This window comes from Lacerta agilis, chromosome 14 (assembly GCF_009819535.1).
Source record: "Lacerta agilis isolate rLacAgi1 chromosome 14, rLacAgi1.pri, whole genome shotgun sequence".
Taxonomy (NCBI): Eukaryota; Metazoa; Chordata; class Lepidosauria; order Squamata; family Lacertidae; genus Lacerta; species Lacerta agilis.
In genome coordinates, this window is record NC_046325.1 from 28,023,933 (window position 1) to 28,047,997 (window position 24,065).

General features: G+C 46.4%; 2 protein-coding genes across 2 annotated transcripts; both read right to left on the reverse strand.

Moving 5' to 3' along the window:
• Positions 1-161: 161 nt before the first annotated feature.
• On the reverse strand, positions 162-7,789 carry LOC117059268 (keratin, type I cytoskeletal 12-like). The gene is made up of 8 exons (XM_033170878.1): positions 6,954-7,789; positions 6,441-6,523; positions 6,078-6,234; positions 4,196-4,357; positions 3,946-4,071; positions 1,836-2,053; positions 1,458-1,510; positions 162-414 (listed from the first exon to the last, which is right to left on the reverse strand). The coding sequence occupies exons 1-8, from the start codon at positions 7,554-7,556 to the stop codon at positions 317-319; spliced, it is 1,500 nt and encodes a 499-aa protein (XP_033026769.1). The 5' UTR covers positions 7,557-7,789; the 3' UTR covers positions 162-316.
• Positions 7,790-11,005: 3,216 nt separating this feature from the next.
• LOC117059269 (keratin, type I cytoskeletal 19-like) lies at positions 11,006-20,603 on the reverse strand. Its single transcript, XM_033170880.1, has 8 exons — positions 20,167-20,603; positions 17,447-17,529; positions 16,573-16,729; positions 15,703-15,864; positions 14,553-14,678; positions 14,148-14,368; positions 13,102-13,133; positions 11,006-11,117 (listed from the first exon to the last, which is right to left on the reverse strand). Exons 1-8 carry the CDS (start codon positions 20,563-20,565, stop codon positions 11,020-11,022), a joined length of 1,278 nt encoding a protein of 425 aa, XP_033026771.1. The 5' UTR covers positions 20,566-20,603; the 3' UTR covers positions 11,006-11,019.
• Between the last annotated feature and the right edge of the window lie 3,462 nt (positions 20,604-24,065).

The window sequence follows — 24,065 nt, forward strand, 5'->3', positions numbered from 1 at the left end:
CAACTTTTCCCTTTTCTTGCGAGGAATCCTATTTGGAATAAGGGAATTTCCCTTAAAAAAAGGGGGAAAGTGGACAGCTATGCAACCCACCCAATGAAACCACCTGTGATGGAACCGCCCCATTGGATTGACTTGTAAGATAACCCACCATGCAAGCTGAGGCAGAGTTTTTATTGAATCACGTGGCTAGAGAGAAATTTCAAATGCATCTTTGCTTCTGTAACATTTCATGCTTAAGAGAGGAAAGTGGCGATCGGAGAAAAAGTAAACCTAGTAATTGCGCACAATTGCAGAACGAATCGTCGAAGCTTTTCTCTTATACCTTCTCTTCAACTTCCTGAACTTGGGAGGAAACCACTTTGCCATCCACTACCTCTTCGACGATGGTTTTGATCTTCCTGGTTTTGCTTGGATCTAAGTAAAACAAAACAGAAGTTTTCACGAACCGTTTCACTTTCACACGACCCGTTTCACATTTGCCAAGCGTTCGGTTTAGCTCGGGATACTTTAAATGAAAGGGCTTGCTCTGGCAGAGTCAGTAAATAAGTCCGAGAGGCAAAACATGCTAGAAGAGCCTGGAAAGACAAAAGCTTCGTCCTCCAGGTGGCAGCAAGTAAACTGAGAAGACGGTGAGGAGATGTTAGTGCAAGGTCGAAGTATTCAGACCAGCGGTTTATGGCATTTTGAAGGGGCGGAGGCAAATTGTCCCCCAAGGAACGTTTAAGGGCCAGTGGTGGTGGGCAGGCCAGAGGCAAAAGCAGACAGAGCAATGAATGCAAATTTTGCCTTTGTACACTTGGCTAGTTCCTGAACACACTGATACCCCCACACTCTTCATCCCCCATCCTGACAAGCGAAAGCAACGATCGCAGTTAAGGGATTTGCTCCAGCCAGGCAGAAAACCCACAAGAAGGGCATGAAGCAAGGCTGATGAGGGCCAGACAGTCATAGTTGCCCCCTGGGGGGGTGTGGTTTCCTGCTTCTGCTATATACCCATTAGCAAACCCATATTCCATGTGTGGGCATTTCATAGCTCCAAACAGCTCCACAAATGGGAGGTAACGCCCTCAGTAAGCTCGGGGGACAACTCCCAGGTTTGTAGAAGTACAAAATAACCAGTTTGTCTTATTTATTTATTTACTGCGCATAGCCCCAGACTCCTTCTGGAGAAAAGGCGATTCATAAATGAACTAAACAATGATTTTATATGGGGCTGGGTGGAACTCTAAGAGGGAATATCCTACAAGAGCCCAGTAAAGACGGAGCAGGTTTAGTGGCAACAGTCTGCTGAGCTGACTAAATGCTGAGGAGAAAATGGAAAACCTGGGGGAGTGAGAAAGGGGAATGGAATGGAGTATCCTAGGAGAGGGCATGTCATGGAATCCTGAAATCAAGAGCATTGTAATGAATTTTTGGCAGGCCCAAGCTGTGCAACTGCAATCCTAACGTTTGCTCACCGCGAGAGGAATCCACCGATTTGACACTTGCCACGGAAGCACTTTCAAATGACCTGTGGAGAGATGGTAGAAATGTCAGGCCACATCCTTTTGGTCAGAATCGGGCGCAGTAAAGACAGAACAAGCTCAGGGTGCACACACTATACCTTGAAAGCACAATTTGAGGTGCATTCTTCCTCTCAAATAATTTTGGGTTCTGTAGTTTACACCTCACAGGGTTAAAGTTCCCAGGAACCCTTAAAAACTACAACTCCCATAATTCCTCGAGGGAGGAAAATGTGCCTCAAATGTGCTTTATGTTGGTACATTGTATGCTCAGTCTCAATGTGACAGAACAGACACCGCAGTGAGAGTGGTAAAATTTGGTGGCCTTCCTACCCTATTTCGCCATCTAGCAGTCGGCGGTAAGTCTCAATCTCCATCTCGAGACGGGTCTTGATATCCAGGAGATGCTGATATTCCACATTTTGCCGCTCCATGTCTGCTCGGACCTGGAAAAGCTGGGATTCCAGGTTTCCAATTTGAAGCTGCATTTGTGCCAGCTGGGCACAGTAGCCTGCTTCGGTTTCCCCTAGAGTGTCTTCAAGAGATTTTTTCTGTATTGAAAGAAAGAGAGGTGCGTTATACCCAATACACAGAAGTGAAGCGGAAGAAGTAGGTTGTATAACCTTTTGTCAGATAGCGGCACCCATATGACTCTTGAATGAAAGACAGAGCGACCCACAGGCCCAATAACACATGGCTCGCAAACCTAGGTAACTGTGGCCCAGTTGCCTCCTTTGAAGAGGGAAAAGCCAGTTCCAGGAAGGGAGATCAAGAGGGGAGACAAACAGCTGGCAGGAAGCTATGGTTTTCCAAGTAGTGATATATGGAAGTGAGAGCTGGACCATAAAGAAGGTTGATTGCCGAAGAACTGATTCTTTTGAATTATGATGCTGGAGGAGACTCTTGAGAGTCCCATGGACTTCAAGAAGATCAAACCTATCCATTCTGAAGGAAATCAGCCCTGAGTGCTCACTGGAAGGACAGATCCTGAAGTTGAGGCTCCAATACTTTGGCCACCTCATGAAAAGAGAAGACTCCTTGGGAAAGACCCTGATGTTGGGAAAGATGGAGGGCACAAGGAGAAGGGGATGACAGAGGACGAGATGGTTGGACAGTGTTCTTGAAACTACCAACATGAGTCTGACCAAACTGTGGGAGGCAGTGGAAGACAGGAGTGCCTGGCGTGCTCTGGTTCATGGGGCCATGAAGAGTCGGACACGACTAAATGACTAAACAACAACAACAACAACAACAATGTGCTGTTTGGCTCTCAGATAGAGATGGACCACTCTGTCTTCTCTCTGTTCCTTATTTTTCAGATCTTAAGCTCAATTTTCTACGTTCCCACACCGCATGGCAATTTTGTTTTTCACCCCCAAAAAGCCCTCGTGAAAATTGGTCGGCTTTTTGCGTGTACTTCCTCCACCCCAATTTATACATTTTCATTGCATGCAATTTGCACGCCATTTCCACAAATATATGCCCTTTAATATGCATGACCTGCGAGAGATACATTTTGTGCACACAATTGTGAATATTCGCTTATCTTTTCAGGGAATGCATGTGAGGCAGGCTTGTGTTAATAGGCAAACCGAACCAAATTTCCTCCCCATGCCTTCCCTCAGGTAGCTTGAAAAATGGTAGGACTTCTAGCTGTTGATTTTGGTACTTGTCAGACCCGCACTGACTCATAGTGAGATATCATTCAGTCATGGTCACTCTTTCTATGACTTCGCAACTCTTGCTCCTCTCTAGTCATGTGTCCTGTGCCAAGGTTCTTGTCGTGACTTCCTCTTTCCCTTTGATTCTTTTTAATTTAATTTCCCCGGTGTATACCTGCCTTCTGGTTCAAATCAGCCCCTCCCCCCAGGAGGCCTATGTTCAAGTCCCAGTATTCCTCAGCCAGGTGCTCTCCAGACATCATGCCTCACCAAACCCAGTAGCTGGAGCTGATGGGAGTTGGAGTCTAAAAAAAAATCTAGAGGGCTCCAGATTGGAGAAGGCTGATCTAAATTTTGACTGTGGCAGAGGTGAGAACTATTGCCATAATCTTAACATTAATGCTCTAAGCTAGGCCAGTATCATCATTTTCCCACTCTGCCCCATGGACAGCTTCTGCAGCTACTAACCCCCCCTTTTCAGCTTGCTAAACCACAGAATACAGCTCCCCATTGAGACTGGTGCCTGGGTGGATAAAATACTAATCCACCATGCTGTCAGGCTTGAACCAACACCTCACTTGATGTTTTCCTGCTGGGCCTGGCTTCTGTTGCTGCCAGTGAGTCAACTTACCACAAGTTTACTGAATTCACCCATATTTGGAGCCTCTGCCTCCTCTCCCTGCCGTGCCCCATTGTTCTGATTTAAAGGTCACGTCCGCAAAAATGTAAACATTAAAGAGACATTAAAGGTTCTCTGGCCCCAGTGGGTGGATTCCCCATACCATAGCGAGTTGCGACTGCAGCTCAATCTCCAGGCTTTGCAAAGTACGTCTCAGGTCCGTGATTTCGCTCTTCCCCGACTGGAGCTGCTCGGTGTTTGAAGAGATCTCTCTCTTCAGCTCTCCGCTCTGAAACATCAAATGCCGGAATGAGGGGAGAAGGACAGTAAGGACGCAGCTCACCTTCGAGCACTAGTTTTGTTTTTTTTGGCCATTTGACCGGAGCAAATGGTTTTGTTCCCAAGGTGGTCACCTTTTCGTTGAACCAGGCTTCAGCTTCTTTCCGGTGCTGTTCAGCGACTGCCTCATACTGGGCTCTCATGTCATTCAGGAGTTTGGTCAAGTCAATCCCTGGAGCAGCATCCATCTCCACACTGACTTGCCCCCCAACACTGCCCTGGAGTCCTTGGAGCTCCTGTGAAGACCAAATAGAAACAAGCAGTCTTTATTTTATTCATTTGTTAAACTTAAAGGTAAAGGTAAAGGGACCCCTGACCATTAGTTCCAGTCACAGACGACTCTGGGATTGCGGTGCTCATCTCGCTTTATTGGCCGAGGGAGCCGGTGTACAGCTTCTGGGTCATGTGGCCAGCATGACTAAGCCGCTTCTGGAGAGCCAGAGCAGCGCATGGAAACGCCGTTTACCTTCCCGCCAGAGTGGTACCTATTTATCTACTTGCACTTTGAGGTGCTTTCGAACTGCTAGGTTGGCAGGAGCTGGGACCAAACAACGGGAGCTCACCCCATCACGGGGATTTGAACCGCTGACCAGCAAGCCCTAGGCTCTGTGGTTTAACCCACAGCACCACCTGCGTCCCATCCTTGTTAAACTTACTAGACTTAAAAAAAAACCCAGTTCACCAGCCTTTTTATTAAAACAAACACAAAAGTAGCTCAAAGCGACTTACAGCAACAAATAAAATAAAACACGCATTAAAACCAGCATAAAAATGAAACAGGAGAGGGAGCTAAATCTCATTTATATTTTCCAAAGGCAGGACTAATCCATCTGACCCACTGAAGGAGGCCGCAGATAATCAAAAGTGAAGGGCCTGGCAGAATGGGAAAGGTTTTTCCTGGCACCTAAAGATAAGTAATGATGGCACCAGGTGAGCCTCCCTCTGGAGAGCATTCCACAAGTGGGGAGCCACCACAGAAAAGGCCCGTTCTTGTTTTGCCACCCTCTGGACCTCCCATGCAGGAGACTCACAGAGAAGAAAACTGTTTGTGCCTACTCAGATTCTAGAATAATACATCATTCAGGGCAGTGGTTCCTAAACTCCCCCTGCCCCGGACCACTTTTAAATGGTTGAGGGTCTTGGAAGACCAATTCAAGATCTTTTTGCCTGCCATAGCAGTTAGAATGACTTGTCCTTGATTCTGTATAATTTTTAAACTGAACATTTGAATGCTTTATATGTTGTATTACAATTTGAATTCCAGAGATAAGATATGTAAGAAATAAAGGCAGCAATAAAAATATAATTAGAAATCAATGTGAGCATTTGATGCAATGGATGTGCCTCTCTCACTCTGCCTTTCTGGCTGCCAATCCTCTCCGCTCCTTATAGGTACCCTCTCCCGGTCACTTCCAGTCCTTCCTGCCTCTTAGAACAACAGAGCTGCCACTGAGCCTGCCATTCAAAGTGGCTGCTCCTGCCTTTCATCCCAGACATGCTGAGGAACACCTGGGTGAAACTTTTGAACTGCTCGTGGTCCATGGACCACAGTTTGGGAACCCCTCATTTGGGGTTTAAGAAGCTTTCTGATATGAAGAAGCACTTCACGTTCCTTGTGGCATCCAAGTATACCAGAGTTCGACTCCCTTTGCCCCAACACACACATATTTGACAACCGATCTAACCCTTAGCCTTAAAACTGCCTCTAAGGGCAGATCCACAATATACATTTGAAGCATACCCAACACACATTAAAAACATATGGCTTCCCCTAAAGCATTCTGGGAACTGTAGTTTCCCACCTCACAGAGCTACCCTTTATGGTGAGGATCTGCCCTAAAGCAAGGGTTGGAGAACAAGATCCAGCAAGCAGACCTGACTCTGGCTTCCCCTTGAAAAATGAAAACAAACAAACAAACAAACAAACTGAAATAATGTAAGTACAACATGGCCTACCTCCTCATGGTTCTTCTTGAGGTATGCCAGCTCCTCGTTCAGATTCTCTATCTGCATCTCCAAGTCAGCCCTGGTCAAAGTCAGTTCATCTAGGACTCTGCGGAGGCCGTTAATGTCGGCCTCAACACTCTGGCGAAGTGCCACTTCATTCTCGAATCTAAGAACAAATTAGACACAGAGCTCTTTCTGTTAAACAAGCGGCATTGTATCAAATGACTTGCTGTAGCTGGATCTATGTGATCTGCACCTTACCTTACTACTATTTACGAATGCAAAAGAGTACGTACAGACCACATAGCTAAAGAAGATGATAGATTTGGAGCGGAGAGGTGAATATTTCATAAGGAATGGATGTCTACTTACTTCAGCCTGAAATCATCAGCTGCCAGCCTTGCATTGTCAATTTGAAGAACAATCCGGGCATTTTCGATCGTTGCATTGATGATCTGGGAAACAAGAAGAAGGTTTCTAGAGAATGCAGCTCTGCCCAGACCTTTGCTTGTTCTTTAGTACTGATGTTTCACTAGTAATTCTAAAATAAATACATGCAGATAAAACTGCACATGGAAATAAAAACATGCCTGCAAAACCACACGCAGCAGCTAACTTGGGATGGCCGCAAACTAAGTTTCACTGACACACTGAAATTAATGAACATGGCATAGACCCCCCTCTGCCCTATACATCCGAAGCATCATCATGCCACTTCAAGCAGCCATGGATTCCCCCAAAGAATCTTGGGAACTGTAGTTAGTTAAGGGTACTGAGAGAAGTTAGGAAACCTGTCTAAGCATTACGGAACTGCCGTTCCCAGAATGCCTCGACAATCAATCCCTCTTCGCAGGGCATCATTTGGAGGGGGGGGGAATTGCTCACCTTGTTCCTGAGATCTTCAATTACAGGGTAGTATCTACTGTAATCTCTGCCGGTCCCTGGGCCACCAGCCCCAAGGCCATTTTTCTCGTACCATTCGCGGATCTTGCGTTCCAGTTCAGTGTTGGCTTCTTCCAGCGAACGCACCCTGTCCAGGTAGGCAGCCAGGCGGTCGTTCAGGTTCTGCATGGTTTCCTTTTCAGTACCTGATAGAAGGCTGCTTTCTCCTCCTCCTCCTCCTCCTCCTCCTCCAGCCCCATAGCCACCTCCAAAGCCAGCTCCTAACCCTCCACCGTAGCCCCCTCCTAACCCTCCACCGTAGCCCCCTCCTAACCCTCCACCGTAGCCCCCTCCACCGTAGCTGCCTCCTAACCCTCCACCATATCCACCACCCAGTCCTCCACCAAACCCACTGCCTCCTCCATATCCTCCTCCTCCTCCATATCCACCGCCACTACTGCTACCAAAGTTGAGCAGAGACCCACCGCCAAACCCCCCGAAGCTCCCTGCACTGCTGCTGCTAGACAGCCTAAGAGAACCTCCTCCGTATCCGCTGCGGGAGGAGAACTGGCGAGGCCCCGAGGATGCTCGGATGGAGAGGGCCATGGCATACGAGAAGGACCTTGCTGGGCAGAACCTGCTGCAGGGCTGGCAGAGCGAAGCAGAACAGCCTTAATGTAGGATTGGGCTTTATATATGAAAACAAAGGGAGTGTTTGATTGCAGAAGTCCACACCTCCTTAGGCAACATACTTTCATCTCTTTGCCCATTTAATTATCTCCTGGCCAAGCTGGATGATGTGTGCAAACCCAAATTGTCTGCTGGTGTGGAAACTCAGTGCCCTCCAGGTATTTGCTCTGCTAACAGGGGCGGATTTGGGTGGAGTGGAGTCAAAACTCCGAAATGATCCATGTGATGCAGCTCTGGCCGGAAATATCTTCTAACTTATTAAGCCTCCTTCCAGTTTCTAAAATCATTTACCTTCATTTCTTCAGCATACTTGAATATCTATCTATCTATCTATCTATCTATCATCTATCTATCTATCTATCTATCTATCTATCTATCTATCTATCTATCATCTATCTATCTATTTATCTATCTATCTATCAATCATCTATCTATTTCCTTATGGCTCTGGATAATAATAATAATAATAATAATAATAATAATAATAATGCCCCTCCCATCCTTCTTTTCAATGGAGCCCAGGGCAGCTAACACCAACATGTTAAAACAATACAATTAAAACAAAAGCATATTTAAAGCAATTAAAATCATCTGAAAACATTTTAAAATATAAATCCTTTTGGTTTTAAAATATAATTTTAAACAATATAAATAATTTTGGTTTAAAAATAAAGGCCCATTTAAATTGCATTGCCTGTATATCACTAGTATATCACTAGTATATCATAGTGCAAGTTCGATGAGTGAAAAGATGGTGTAAATCAAATTCTCCGCTTGCACTAAAGAAACCAACCAATATGTACTGCATTTTGCTGGTACTGACAAATCGCTATCTTGCTTTTCTTCCCTCCCTGTGTAAATGTGACGGTTTTAATAGACCCTTTCTTTCCCCCCCAAGTACAACCCATGCAGCAATTGTGTTGTATTTTGAACGTATTGTTTTGTTTCCTTCCCCTAAGTAATAGGAATGGGGGAATCAGGATTGGTGGCGTAACATGAGTGGATTTAATCCCCCGTAATGGTTGCAATAATGGGACGCGGGTGGCGCTGTGGTCTAAACCACAGAGCCTAGGGCTTGCCGATCAGAAGGTTGGTGGTTTGAATCCCTGCAATGGGGTGAGCTCCCGTTGTTCGGTCCCTGCTCCTGCCAACCTAGCAGTTCAAAAGCACGTCAAAGTGCAAGTAGATAAATAGGTACTGCTCCGGTGGGAAGGTAAACGGCGTTTCCATGCGCTGCTTTGGTTCACCAGAAGTGGCTTAGTCATGCTGGCCACATGACCCGGAAGCTGTATGCCGGCTCCCTTGTCCAATAAAGTGAGATGAGCGCCACAACCCCAGAGTCGTCCGTGACTGGACCTAACGGTCAGGGGTCCCTTTACCTTTACATTTAATGGTTGCAACGCAATTTCCCTGTCCCCAAGGTGCTATTTGCTACCAATGGGTGTGACAGGGGAGATTTTTATTAGGACTGCAATGGGGATGAGCATTAACTGACTACAGGCTGTAACCTCGGTCCTGACCCTCCCCTCCCTCTACAGCCATTACTCAGATACAGGAAACTCAGTGATCATGTCAGAGATGCCATCTTGAGCTTATCACTTTGCAGTGGACCCAAGCCCTGCGGCTTATAGGTGTGGTGCATGTTTGTTTTTGACAGGGATTTCTTATGAATGGTACTGGAGCAAGAAGTCAAGAATCTGAAAGAATTATTTCTCTTTTCTTCTTCTTCTTCTTTTTCATAGAATTGGCTAGTGACTCACGCCTGTGAAACCGAGGAGTGGTTTTCTTTTTTGCTCTTTTGCACGGATCAAGATCATCAAAGCGAGATGCGTAGTCCTCCCCCCCCCCTCCAAAGGACGACTTTATATATTTGTATATTTTCCTTTGTTGGGAAACAACAGAATCTTCCTGTTTTTGGAGGCCTACATGTTTGCCAAAGGCGATGTGTGTTAGCTGACAGGCAAAGGATTACTGTACTTCATGTATCAAAAAGATAAAAAGGAGCTGGGAGAATAATAAGTAAGCAGTGGTATTGTTCGAGGCAGGTGTCAGGGGAAGCTGCCCTGGGTGCAACTTGGACAAGGCAACGGGGGCATCGTATCCCATCCAATTTTGTGTGGTTAGCCGCTATTAAAATGCTGTCAATTTACCTGTTTGCTTGCTTATAGCGTTTCGATCCTACCTTAGCATGGAAAGAAATGCTCAACGCAGCTGAAAATCAACATGTCAGGACAAACAAATAGCACGCGTAATAAACGATAATAAGAAAGGGATTTGACAAATCGAAGGAGGAAAATGCTATTGATGGGTACTAGCCACAATACCACTACCTCTGCAGTGAACAAATGTCATGCCTCTTAATGACACTTACTGGAAATCACAAGTGGGGGGGTGGGGGTGGAGAGAGCACTGTTGCAGTCATGTCCTGCTTGTGAGCTTCCCAATGTGTACAGAAATGCATAAAGTACTGTAAATAGTGTCCATAAAAATTGCATGTATTTCTGAAAATAAGTCACAGAGGTACGTTCAGTTGAGGGAAATTGCTTGCAAAAAAAAAAAATGCACGTGTTAATCAAAACCGCACGCAGGTTATTGAGAGAAACCGACAGTAATATGCTGAAGAATTTTCTTGAAGATTTTTTTTTTAAACGATCACATATTGCTGCAGAAATGTGGAGAACTGGATTTAAGATTAAAAAGATGAAAAGCAGAACAGTAATCGAAAGATCATTTCTAATCTCTATCCTAAGGGATGTGGGTGGCGCTGTAGTCTAAACCACAGAGCCTAGGGCTTGGCGATCAGAGGGTTGGCAGTTCAAATCCCCGTGACGGGATGAGCTCCAGTTGTTCAGTCCCAGCTCCTGCCAGTCTAGCAGTTCGAAAGCACGTCAAGTGCAAGTACCGGTAGATAAATAGGTACTGCTCTGGTGGGAAGGTAAATGGTGTTTCCGTGCGCTGCTCTGGTTCGCCAGAAGTGGCTTAGGCCACATGACCCGGAAGCTGTCTGCAGAGCAGATTTTTGAGTGCATGCAAAGGGGAAGAAGAAGTCCTGTTTCAAGAGTGGAAGTGTGCTCCTCCCATGCATGGCCAGCACTAGATTCAGGCTAGAGTGCTTTAACTCAACCAGTTAAACTGATAATAACAAAACACACAGTTGCAGCCTTTTGACATAATGAACAATACTTTTTTTTTAATTAGAAGAAACAGATGATCAGTTATTTAGGAATAGCACATTGTTTCCTTTATCATTGAGTTCCCTTTTTAAAACTATAGAGAAGTATCATTTCGTCTTCAGAAAGGCAGGATTTGAAATTAGGGGTTTTGTTTTTTCTTTGGCCTTAACACAAAGAACGTAAAATGCGTATCATTCCACCACCGGCTACATCTTCTGCTCCCGCTCGTCAGTTCTGGATGATACCACTTGCCCATCGACCATCTCTTCAACAACAGTCTTGATCCTCAGGACTTTATTCCTTTCTGGAAAAGGGAGATTGAATCATAGAATTGGAAAGGACTGTGAGGGTCATCTTGCCCAACTCTCTGCAGTGCAGGACTGTTTTGCCCAACATGGGCCTCGAACTCATGACCCTGAGATTAAGAATCTCATGCTCTACTAAGTTATCTGAGGCCCCCCTCCCAAAATGTATCAGATGCATGCTAAGAATTTATTGGGTGCTTTAAACAATACCATAACATCATCAGTGGGCAAATATTTCCTTTCTTGCTTGGAAGACCCCCTAATCATTCCATTTTGGCATTATGGCTAGGGATCAGGAGGTAGAAATTCTGCAAAGCTCATTATCAGTGAGGCCAGTGCCACCAATTCAGGAATGCAGCTTGACCACAAGACTGGTAAGAACCAGTTCAGAAGGAACCTAATGCTGACTGTTAAGAGTAGAAAACCAGACCAGATAAGATGCACAGAGGGCTTTGCTTGTACAGCAACAAAGCTTGAATTGCACAAGTGTTTTCAATGACTGGTTGGATGAAGAGATGGGGAGGGATATTACTGCTGGCTTTTGCAGCAGGATGACTGTTTGGATTCCTAGTGTGGTGAAGAAAAACTGGGCTCCTGCCACTCATGTCACTGCAGCTTCTCTAGATGGGGCTAGTTTATTTATAAAATAAAAAATATAAATAAAATGCTGGGACAGGGCAGGGAAGCAGTAAGGTCAGGGCTGTGTGGACCTCACCAGCAGGAGCTTCATCTGTTCACCTGGGCAGCCCTGACCTGGCCACCGTCCTCTCCTGCCCCCAACACAGTCCAGGTAAGTTGCAGTGCTGCTAGTGACGTGTGAAGGACTTTGCTGTCTGTCCTGTGGGATATAATCCACTGAGAGCAGTGAAGTACAACATTCCTTGTTTTCCTAGAGTGGACATACAAGGGAATGTTTGGTCCAGCCAGTCGAAACTTCCTGTTCCTCCTGGCCTGGAGCATCCTTCCTTCCTTGAAAGGCGTGACCTTTCCAGACCTGGTAAAAGGACAAGGCATGCTGCCACTCTCCCTCTTTTCCATCTTCTTTTTTGTCCTGCGAACTTAAACTGCTGGCTGCCAGCCAAGCAGTCCCCCAGATCATCTTCCTTATGGGATAAACCTGTTAGTATAAGTTTGTAACTTTAAGCCTAAAACCTGCCTTCAGGGATCACACTGCGCTCTGCCTGATTGTGAGTAAACTTTCATTTTATTGCTTACGAATAAGACTGTGGTGTCTTTATTGTTTTAGGAGATATTTAAAAGGGGATCTTGCCAGGAACACACAATTCAATCTGAGGGAGATTGAATTGCATAATAGTAAGAGGTTCTAATGAGCCTGCAACTTGATAGCGCAAGTTAGGAAGGTTATTACCGGTAATAAACAATATATCCTCTCTTGCCACCCTGAACATTCCCACATGTGCCACCCCAATAGTCACTGCCAGCTGAAATAGATTGTGCTTGGAGTTCACCAATAGGGGCCAATGGCTAAATTAAATATGTAATGTACCCAAAACAATGTGAAAAGTGGTTCCAGCCACATGGCAGAACATGCGTAAGTCGATATGGGTGCTGCCTAAAATACTTTTTTGTATCACTGACGTACATGGTACGGATGGGTGGATTGCTGATGCTGGAAGAGGCCTGAAAGCCCTTTTCTGTGCAAGCCAGTTACCTGCTAAGGGGAAGGGTCATAGCTCAGTGACGGAGCATCTGCTTTGCAAGCAGAAGCTCCAGGTTTCAATCCCCAGCATCTAATGGGGTTGGATAGCTGCTGCCAGTCAGTGTAGACAATACTGAGCTAGATAGACCAATGGGACTGACTCAGTATAAGCTTCCTGTGTTCCTAAAACAATGGTGCGACACCCTTCTGCCAGAATGCAATGGATTTCTAAAAACAAAATCCCAATCGGGCCTCTCTGAAATTCTTTTTTCAGTGGAAACCTTCAACAAATGAGAGAGTGTGTTGACGATTCATACTCGTACCTTTTTCAGCTTCCAGTTCTTCAAGAATAGTCCTGTTTTTTTTAAAAAAATGAAATAAAAACAGAATCAGACAAAGTGTGCTTTATAAATCACAGAATCACAGAATCTTAGAGTTGGAAGGGACCCCAAGGGTCATCTAGTCCAACCCCCTGCAATGCTAAAGGGATCTCAGCTAAAGCATCCATGATAGATGGCCATCCAACCTCTGCTTAGAAACCTCCAAGGAAGGAGAGTCCACCACCTCTCGTGGGAGTCTGTTCCACTGATGAACAGCTCTTACTGTTAGAAAGTTTCTTTTCCCCTGAATGTTTATTCAGAATCTCCTTTCTTGCAACTTGAAGCCATTGGTTCCAGGCCTACCCTACAGAGAAGGAGAAAACAAGCAGGCTCCCTCCTCCATGTGACAGCCCTTCAGATATATCGAAGATGGCTTTCACATCTCCTCTCAGTCTCCTCTTTTCCAGGCTAAACATACCCAGCTCCTTCAAGCGCTTCTCAAAAGGCTTAGTTTCCAGACCCGTGATCATCTTTACTTGATCAGGTTTGCTTTCTTAAAGAGTTTCACCATTTGCTTATTGCATTTGGGTTCTCCATTTCTGTCTGGCCTGGGGAGAGCACACCAGGGCATCATACCAGCTAGGTCCCATGTCTGCAAGTGTAATGTAACTCCCCTTCCCTCTCTCCTCAGCCTGCATCAGCTGCAGATTTGAAACCCCAGAGCAGGTGTGTTTGTGTGTGAGAGAGACATAAGGGAAGGGGAAGTTCCGTTGCATGAATGAAAGCCGTCCCACTTGCACAATGACTCCACCGAACACAGCCCATTACGATCTCGGTGAACGACGAGAGATAGCATCTTTTTAGCGGCCTGACATCTGCATGGCTAAACTTCCTATATGGCCTCTGCATGCTCGGTGTATTGCTTTGCAGACCAGATATTTTAAAGCTCTCCTCCTCCTCTCTGCTCATTGCTTGTACCATCTGCTATACCAGAGTCACTCTGCTCTGTTTTCCTCCACATCCGATAACCTTTGGAGCGAATCCCTCACCTGCTGTCTTCCCCTTCCAGCAGGCGGCGATACGTGGCGATCTCTGCCTCTAGCTTGACCTTGATGTCCAAGAGGCTGTTGTACTCCTGGCTCTGGCGCTCCATGTCACTCCGCAGCTGCATCAGCTGGGCCTCCATGTTCCCAATGGAAGCCTGTATCTGGGCCAAGATGGCTCCGTAACGTGCTTCGGTTTCCGCCAGGATATTCTCCTGGTCCGCTTTCTAGAAGAAGAGAGCAGGTGTTCAGTTCAAGAGGATGTTCCCCTAGCCTAGAATGTCAAGTGACCCAAAGTCTGTGGGGGTGGCCAGCTGATTGCCAGAGTTTGCATAGCTCTGAGGGGCAGGAACCCAAATGGCCATGCAGTGAATCGAAAGCAGTAAATGTATTGCTGCACTTGAACTTTACCAAGTTAAGCTGAGATTGGAGTTCAATCTCCAGGGTCTGAAGTGTACGTCTCCGCTCTGTGACCTCATTTCTATGGCCCTCAAGTTGTTGTGTAGTGGTGGTCACCTCTATATTCCATTCTTCAACCTAAAATACAAAGATGGAGAGAGAGAAATCCAACGACGAGAAATCAAATGTTATTGTTGTTGGGGTGATGCTGAATATGCTAATTAATTTCAACCCAGAGCCTATTGGAACAATAATCAGCAGAAAAAGGAGGGGGCTTCGAAGGAGGACTGTGCTTCAAAATATTAAGACTGAGAACACTGAGGAAAAAGCCCCCTGCGTGTTCATAGAAATAAGGAATGGTCAAATAAAACAAGATAGAGAGTTATACCAGCGACTGACTGATCGAGAGAGGAGATTGTCAATATCAGGCCTGGAAAACTGTGAAGTAATAAAGAAGATAGCAGAAAGATAAAGGATGGACATTTACTGGTAGCTCTTGAAATCCAGAACACGGGAAGTCCCATTGAAATTAATTCATTCGGATTATATAATTGGCTATATTGGTTTTTGTTTTTGAATGTGGAAAGATTTGGTTTGATTTGTTATTAATATGGATTTGTTTTTAATTGGGAAATGAATATATATATATATATATATATATATATATATATATATATATGTATATAGCAGTGTAGCTGAATAGATTAAAATAGACTGTTGAATGACAAAGGATGTGCCCCATAGTAGCAGCATAATTTTGTTTTTGTTTTTTTAAAAAATAATGCATATATATTTGTGTGTACATGTATATGTGTATATGTGGCGGGCACAATATCAAGAGGGGCATTCTCTCACACAGAGAGGGAAATGCCCCTTTTAAGCTCAAATCTGCTATAATGTGTACATGCACCATTTGATTTTGGAAGGCTCTCTTAGCCTGAATTTGCAGAACAGAACAATTACAGCACTTGTCTGCTCATAAGTAAGTCCTATTGGATTCAATTCTGGGGATGTAGGAACAGGATTGCAGACTTAATGTCCTATTTCATCCAAGTGTTTCGTGAATAAGCAAAACAGAGCGTGTCAAGTAGTTTTCACAGGTAAATTATTATTAGTCATAATAACAAACTTTAGTCATAACAACCATCATGACAAACATCACCTGTTTATCAAAACGGTCTTTAGCCTCTTGACGATTCTTTTCAGCCATGACTTCATACTGCTGGCGCATGTTGTCCATAATCTGTCCCAGATCAATGCCTGGAGCAGCATCCACCTCGACTGACACGGTGCCACCCAGCTGATTCTGCAATCTTGCCTTTTCCTGCAAAAGACCAGTGATCGTGATTATTCTGTGATAGTTAACTTTGAAACCAGCATCAAGTTCAAGGAATAGGGTCCTTTTTGGCTTCTCATATTCCACTTAAGTGGTTTGATATATGAGTTTTACCAGTCAACCAAATGAGATTACTCCTCACCTGTGTAGTCATAGGCTTTCAAGATCTGGCTACTGCTTACTAATGCGGTCCGAGGGATGTAGGAAGCTATCATTTTCTGTTCAACCCTGTATCTGCTGCATGCAGCACTGTTTCCATTACCCTGCAGTTTGGCTTCCATCCAAATCTGTGTTGTTCACCTTGCTGTCTGCTCTGGTGAAATCATGCAACTTATGTAATTTAAGTAATTTGTTCCCATTGTGTCTTCTCTGACATCTCTGCTAGATCCTCCTACTTTTGCCCTACTGGCAGGCCCAGCTGAATATATTTTTCTGCCTAAGATGGTTTCCTCCTTGCATTCCATGTCCAAAAGTTTACCAAACTGGAGAATTGAATCTGCTGCACCTGAGCATAGCAAATCAGGTTCGGGTGTGTATGCACAAGAACACCCAGCTCTGCCATCCGACATCTTGCTACCTGCCAGCATCTGTCACCTGAGGCAAATGCTTCACTCTGCCTAATGGCAGACCTGGTCCCGTGGACACCTGAAGCTGAGAAAATCCACAGCTCTCTGGCTTAATGGGATGTTTTCTTACCTCTTCGTGATTTTTCTTGAGGTAAGCCAGTTCTTCCTTCAGACCTTCGACCTGATGCTCAAGATCAGACTTAACCAGGGTCAAGTCATCGATGAGTCTGGCTAACCCTGCTGTGTCATTTTCCACACTTTGTCTGAGACCCAGCTCATTCTCGTATCTGTTTGATGTTCAAAAAGACATGTCAGCTTCCTTCTTAGCAAACTGGACCAATTCCCCAGCCGTTGTTAATTTCATTGGCCAATACAACTGCAATGGACCTCTTTATGATAGCTGAATCCTGAATTCTGGGTTTGTTTATTTTTATTATTTTTTTAATGTTCTTGGGTAGATACTTTCAAACAATTGCTACAGTGATTATGGTGATCTCTAGGGTTGTCATATGTCTGGTTTTTCCTGGACATGTCTGAGATTCCAAAGCTGAAATGACCACCCAGGAGGAATTTTCAATAATCGGCAAAATGTCCAGAACCAGAAAGTGTTACTTATGGGCGATTTTCCCAAAAAAGCTCAACACCCTTTTGTGCCCGGATTTTTACTTCTTCAAATATGGCAATCCTATCTCAGCCTAGTCTACCTCACAGGATTGTTGAGATTAAATGAGGAAGGGGAAAACCATGTATGGCACCTTGAGCTACTTAGAGGAAAAGGTGGCATATAAATGCAAGCAATGAATGAATGAATGAATGAATGAATGAATGAATGAAAGTAGACTGCATAAAATCTTCACAGATTTTATGATTTCCACTCCTGCCACCCGTGGAACTGGAAAGACATTCCCATAGTTCCTGCTTTTCCTTTGAGAAGCCCACAGCGGTATTACTGTGCATGTTTAATGGATTGCCAAAATGCATTCATTGGTTTTTAACCTACGTACTTCACTCGGAAATCATCGGCTGCCAGCTTGGTATTGTCAATTGCCAACACAGTCTGGGTGTTGGCCAATCGTTCTGCAATAATCTGGGGGGGACAACAGAAAGTGAGGGGTTAGTCATGCAGCAAACCAACTCATGAAACTTAGAGTTACCACCTCCAGGCAACGGAAGTTAGAACTGAAGGTCAGTGAAAGACAAGAGACAGCAATATAATGAGAAACAAAGGCCCAAAGAAGAAGATCAGTGGAGAACTTTAAAAGGATGTTCTAATAAAGAACATGGGCCCTACCACTAGGCAGAGAGATGACCAGCATGACTCAGCATTGACTTTTTTTTTTACTCTGTCACCTGATTCTGCTTTCCTTTTTTAGAGGAATTGTTGTGGCTCAGTGGTAAAGGTAAAAGGTAAGGTAAAAGACCCCTGGACGGTTAAGTCCAGTCAAAGGCGGCTATGGGGTTGCGGCGCTCTTCTCGCTTTCAGGCCGAGGGAGCCGGCATTTGTCCACAGACAGCTTTCCGGGTCATGTGGCCAACATGACGAAACCGCTTCTGGCACAACGGAACACCGTGACGGAAGCCAGAGCACATGGAAACGCCGTTTACCTTCCCGCCAGAGCGGTACCTATTTATCTACTTGCACTGGCGTGCTTTAGAACTGCTAGGTTGGCAGAAGCTGGACAGAGCAATGGGAGCTCACTCTGCCGTGGGGATTCGAATCGCCAACCTTCTGATCAGCAAGCCCAAGAGGTTCAGTGGTTTAGACCACAGCGCCACCCGCATCCCTAAGTCTCAATGGTAGAGCACATGCTTAACATGACAAAAGCTGCAGGTTCAATACCCAGCATCTCAAGGTAGGGCTAGGAGACAGACCACAACCCTGGAGAGCTCCTACCAGTCAGCTACTATTACCAATAGTCTGACTCAATATAAGGCAGCTTCCCAGTGCTATTTTTCTAGAAAAAGAGGTGCCAGTACTCATCATGAACACCACAGTAATCTCTTAGAATGGCAATGGTGCCTACCTGAAAGGTGCCGGAACTGAGTTCCTTTGAGTTTCCTCCTGAAAAAGAGCCATTCAGCTTCCTAAATTCCTACCTTTCCCCCTGGGTGGATTAGCTGCAGTTCTAAAACAAATTTGGTTTTACATTTCCCAATAATCTTGAAAAGAATTCCCACCCTGCTCAAATGGGAGCACGTAACGTCGGGGGCAGCTTCTCATGGAAATCTTCTCAAAATTCCAAGTGCCGGCATGTAAGTTTTGCTTGGTCGCGGTGTTTGTTTGCTCTCGAAAACCACGCAGTGAAAATTATCACGGATCTAGAAGCTATGACCTGAACACGGACTCTACCCCTTCTCACTACTTCCATACATGGCACCTCCCAAGTCTCAATCGACTACGTATTTACTTTTCTGTGGGTGCAACTTTATGGCAGAGATTAGATTAGGTACAAAATAGTGAGGAAAGAGGGTGGGGTGAATGATTTAAATGGCACGCACGTAAGGCCATTCTCATCAGCATTTGGGATTTTATAACAGGTTTTAATTGACTCATGGTAGGGTGTGGGAAGAGTAAATAGGGAAGTCCACTCCCCACCCCCATGGGAATAGTAGTAAGTTCAGTGAAAAACATGCATGGTGAAAACAGAAGATTCCTTCTCAAGGAGCTTCGATATTTTCTGACGGGCAGACATTTTTCTTGACACTTTAATCTGATTATGGGACGGATGTGCTTTTTCACTAGAGTCTCTTAACACAGCCCAAGATACTATCCCAATGAAATAAAAATGGTGGGTCTAATTAATCTGAGGCTTAACCAGAGCAGACCCACTAAAATCAGCAGGCATGACTAATGTAAGTTCATTGATTTCAGTCTGTCTGCTCTGACTACGACTTGGCTAGATACAAAGTTGTGGTTCCATGCCCCAGATAATACAGTGCTGTTTGATTCCAGTTGTGCTCATTGCTCAAATAATTGTTTAAAAACAAAAGTCAAATATGCCTCTGTTCTGTTTTAGTATTCCGCTGGGGAGCCTCCCAAGTTATTCACTGTGCAGGGAAATGTGCACATGACCTTTGCATGTGGTGACCAATGACATGAGTCCATAGAGATAATAGATGATAGAATCATAGAGTTGGACCGAACCCACAGTCTTGGCGTTATCAGCACCACGCTCTAACCAAGTTTGCTATCTAGTTCACATTGTGTAATGAGGTCATAGCTCATCCACTTGGTCAGGGCCAAGTCAGCACATATCCTCAAGCAGTGCACTGCCTGCAAAAGGCGATTCAGGAGAGCTCCGTTGTGCCATAATTGTGAGAAAATCAGCATGAGCTGCTCCAAGCTAAAATAACTTTTTGGCTTGATTAATATACAGTCATACCTTGGGTTGCAAACGTGATCCGTGCGGGAGGCACGTTTACATCATGCAGCGTTCGCAACCTGCAGCGCCGCATCTGCGCATGGGTGTGGCATGATTCGGTGCGTCTGCGCATGCACATGACGTCATTTTGTGTTTCTGTGCATGCGCAAGCGCCGAAACCCAGAAGTAACCCATTCCGGTACTTCTGGGTTCGCCGTGGTCCGCAACCCGAAAACGCGCAACCCGCAGCGTTTGCAACCCGAGGCATGACTGTGCACATGTAAGGAAATGGCACGTTGTCTACCTTTCACAGGCTCCTACCGTTACCCAGTCAATGGCTTAGAATTTGAACTACTTCTTACCTTGTTCTGGAGGTCTTCAATGGTTTTAAAATACATGCTGTAGTCTTGCTTAGCAACAGGGGAGCACTTCTCATACCACTCGCGGATCTGCATTTCAAGCTGAGCATTGCTCTTTTCCAAGGAGCGCACCTTGTCCAGATACACAGCCAAGCGGTCGTTCAAATTCTGCATTGTCGCCTTCCCACTGCCGGCAAGCAGCAGGTCGCTGGTGGAAGCACCAAGCTGAAAGCCACCGCCCAAGCCACCATAGCTGGTGCCGGTGGAGATGCGGGTGCCGTACCCACCAGCTCCTCCATGGACACTGGGCGCTCGGTATGTTTTGACGGACGATGTTTTGTAGATTGAGCCAGCTAGGCTTGGTCGAGAAGACTGAACAGAGGAAAAGCCAGAGAAAGCCATTGATTCTTCTTCTTCTTCTTTAGCTAAGAACTACCAGCTTCAGAGACTCTTTTGTAGGAAATGATCGGTGGGGCAAACTTGTTAGACCTTTATACTTGGTGTAAAAGAAAGAGGCTTGACCGTGTCAAACTCCACCTCTGCTGATAAGCCTGTTAAGGTGGCATTGACATTCTCAACATTTTGCCCCAACCCATCGCCGGGCAATAAAAGAGACGTTTACTACTAACAATCCAATGTTTAATCAACAATTCACCTATGCTTCAGTCCAAAGTCTGCAGGGGATCCGGGTTTCTTTGTGATTATGTTGGAGCAAAGATACACCCTTCTGAATAATTTATTGCACCATCTCACTCTATAGGCAGCCATAGTCCTGTACAATATGCCAGTTTCCCTCTGGATAAACTAACAAAAGGGAAGTGTCAATGTGTGGGAGGGCTGGAAGCTACTCTCTATGGAGGGAAAAAGTAGCTGGAACATGATGAATTCCTGCCTGAATCCATCCTTGCTTTGTCAGTGCAATGGGTCAGTGCTTCTGGCTGCTAACCAGAAGGTTGGTGGTATGAGCCTACCCAGGGACAGCTGTGGGCAGGATTCCTGCATTTGCAGGGGGTTTATTAAATATTCAGGAACAGTCAGAAGCCCAATATAACTTCGTTTATTCAACAGCTCACTTCCATATTAAAACAAGAACACACTCTGAAAGCCCAACAAGAAGAACTACCAGTTGGCAGTTGACAGTTGACAGAGCTTGCCATTAGAACTTTCATCCACCTACGCTCTGCGATTGGTTAGAATCATAACGTGTTAAACCCAATACATAACACTCCTCCCCCCAACTTCCTAACAAAAGAAACAAACATAGTCATCAAAGTGTGCTGGCCTTTTCCGCTCCCGCTGGGACCGTCGTGGTTCCTGTGCCCGAATGGGTGACCCAGGAGGTTCCTCCGGTACCTGCGGTCTAAGTGGGGAGGCCAGCTCTGAAGGGGTAATGGCCAATGGCACCATTGAGGACTCCAGCCTGAAGTCACCTTGCTGGGGTAACTCGGTCACCAGCAACCCATCTGGTTCCCACCCTGGCCTGGGCACAGATTCTCCCAAAGTACCCATTTCTCTGTACTCTGGTTCCGCTTGAAGTTCCCTGTTCGGAGGTGTCCTGGTTCTGATCTGGTCAAGGTGTCTCTTCCAAACCAGACCCCCCTCCAGCCCTACCTCGTAGGAGACCGGACCTGTACAGCGGGCAATGGTACCTGGGACCCAACCCTGTCCGGGCCCATAGTTCCGGACGTACACAGTGTCCCCAGGGAAGAACCCTCTAGGAGCCCCCCGCACCACAGTCGATGGCCGTTGCTCAAGAGCCCGGTCGGGGTGCATACGATCAAGGAGGGTAGTGAGCCTCCTTCCCATAAGCAACTCCGCTGGGCTCCGGCCGGTCACTGCGCTTGGAGTGGTGTGTTGGGCCAATAAGAACTCCGCTAACCGGAGAGTCCAGTCACCATGCACTATGCGCCTCAGTGCGTCTTTGGTAGTACGGACCATGCGTTCAGCTTGGCCATTAGTGGCTGGGTGAAAAGGAGCGGAACGAATGTGGCGGATTCCATTCTTTGTTACAAATTCTTTGAATTCCGCCGAAGTAAAAGCAGTCCCATTATCACTCACCAGTGTGTCTGGCAAGCCATGTGTTGCAAATAGCTTCCTAAGCGCGTTTATAGTTGCTCTCGTGGACACGGTTGAGGTAGGCACCACCTCTAGCCACTTGGACTGAGAGTCGACCACTATTAGGAAGAGTTGGCCCTGAAAAGGCCCCGCGAAGTCCACGTGCACCCGGGACCATGGGGACTGTGTGGACTCCCAGGACTGTACTGGAGCCTTGGGTGGATCCGGCCGGGAGACCTGGCAGGGCTCGCAACGTTTCACCCAACCCTCTATCTCCGCATCTATGCCTGGCCACCACACATAGCTACGGGCCAATGCCTTCATCCGGACAATTCCCGGGTGAGACACATGCAGCCCTTCTAAGACTTTTTTTCTTAACGGGGTGGGGACTATAACACGGCTACCCCATAACACGCATCCTCGGTGAGTAGACAGCTCGTCATTGCGGGCTGTGTAACATGAAAATTCTGGACCCGGCTTCCCGGGCCACCCCCTCCCCACCCAGTCCGAGACACGGGCCAATAGTCTGTCCTTCGCGGTTGCGGCAGCAATGTCCTTCACATGCAGGGGCTGGTCAGGTAAGTCTTCCAGGCGCAGGATCTGGTGGGCAGGAGCAGGGTCAGGGCCGCTCTCCGGCAGTGGCAAGCGGCTGAGCGCGTCTGCGTGACCCATGGCTTTCCCAGGTCGGTGCTGAAGTGAGTATTGGTACCCGGCCAGGAAAATGGACCAGCGCAATACTCGTGGCGAAAGCATCTGGGGTGTCTGGCGGTCGGGCGCAAAGAGTCCCAGGAGTGGCTTGTGGTCTGTAATGATTGTGAAAGGCCGACCATAAAGGAAGTCATGAAACTTTTTGACTCCTTTAACTATTGCCAAACCCTCCTTGTCGATCTGGGAGTAGTTGCGCTCTGCCGACGTGAGAGTTTGGGAGAAGTAAGCCACTGGAACTTCCCTCCCATCTGGGAGCTGGTGGCCCAGTACTGCGCCCACTCCATAAGGGGAAGCATCGCAAGCCAACACCACCGGAAGCTTTTCGTCGAAGTGTGCCAACACTGAGTTGGACACAAGCAAGTCTTTGACCCCTCGGAAAGCCTTGGCCTGTCGAGGGCCCCAGATCCATGGTGCTTTTTTGTCCAGGAGCCTGTGCAAAGGCTCAGCTACGGCTGCCTTGTGTGGCAGGAATGCATGATAAAAATTAAGAAGTCCCAGGAAGGCTTGTAACTCTGCCTTGTTCTTTGGGTCTGGGGCATCGCAAATGGCGCGCACTTTGTCCTCTGCTGGATGCAGGCCATCCGCGTCAACCCGGAACCCCAGGAAATCCACACTGCTAACTCCCAACAGGCACTTTTTCTGCTTTACTTTAAGTCCTGCTGCCTGGAAGCGTTGGAGCACTGTCCGTAATCTGGCGGTAAAGTCCTCTTTTGATGATGCGGCAATCAGCACATCATCGAAAAACGGTGTGACTCCGGGAATGCCTTTAAGGAGACGATCCATTAGGCTCTGAAATAACCCTGGGGCCACGCAAACTCCAAACTGTAGGCGTCTGACCCTGAAAGCACCCCTGTGAGTCACGATTGTCTGGGCGTCTGCGGTAGCCTCATCAACGGGCAGCTGCTGATAAGCTTGCGCTAAATCTAACTTCCCGAAAATCTTGGCCCCAGCCAGGGTCGCTAACACGTGGTTCACTACTGGAACCGGGTATGCGTGGTCCTGTAAGGCCCGGTTCAGGGTGCATTTGTAATCACCACAAATACGGACTGAGCCATCTGGCTTAACCGGTGTGACAATTGGGGTTTCCCAGGTTCCCGAATCTACCGGCTCTAAGACCCCTTGTGCGACTAAGCGATCAA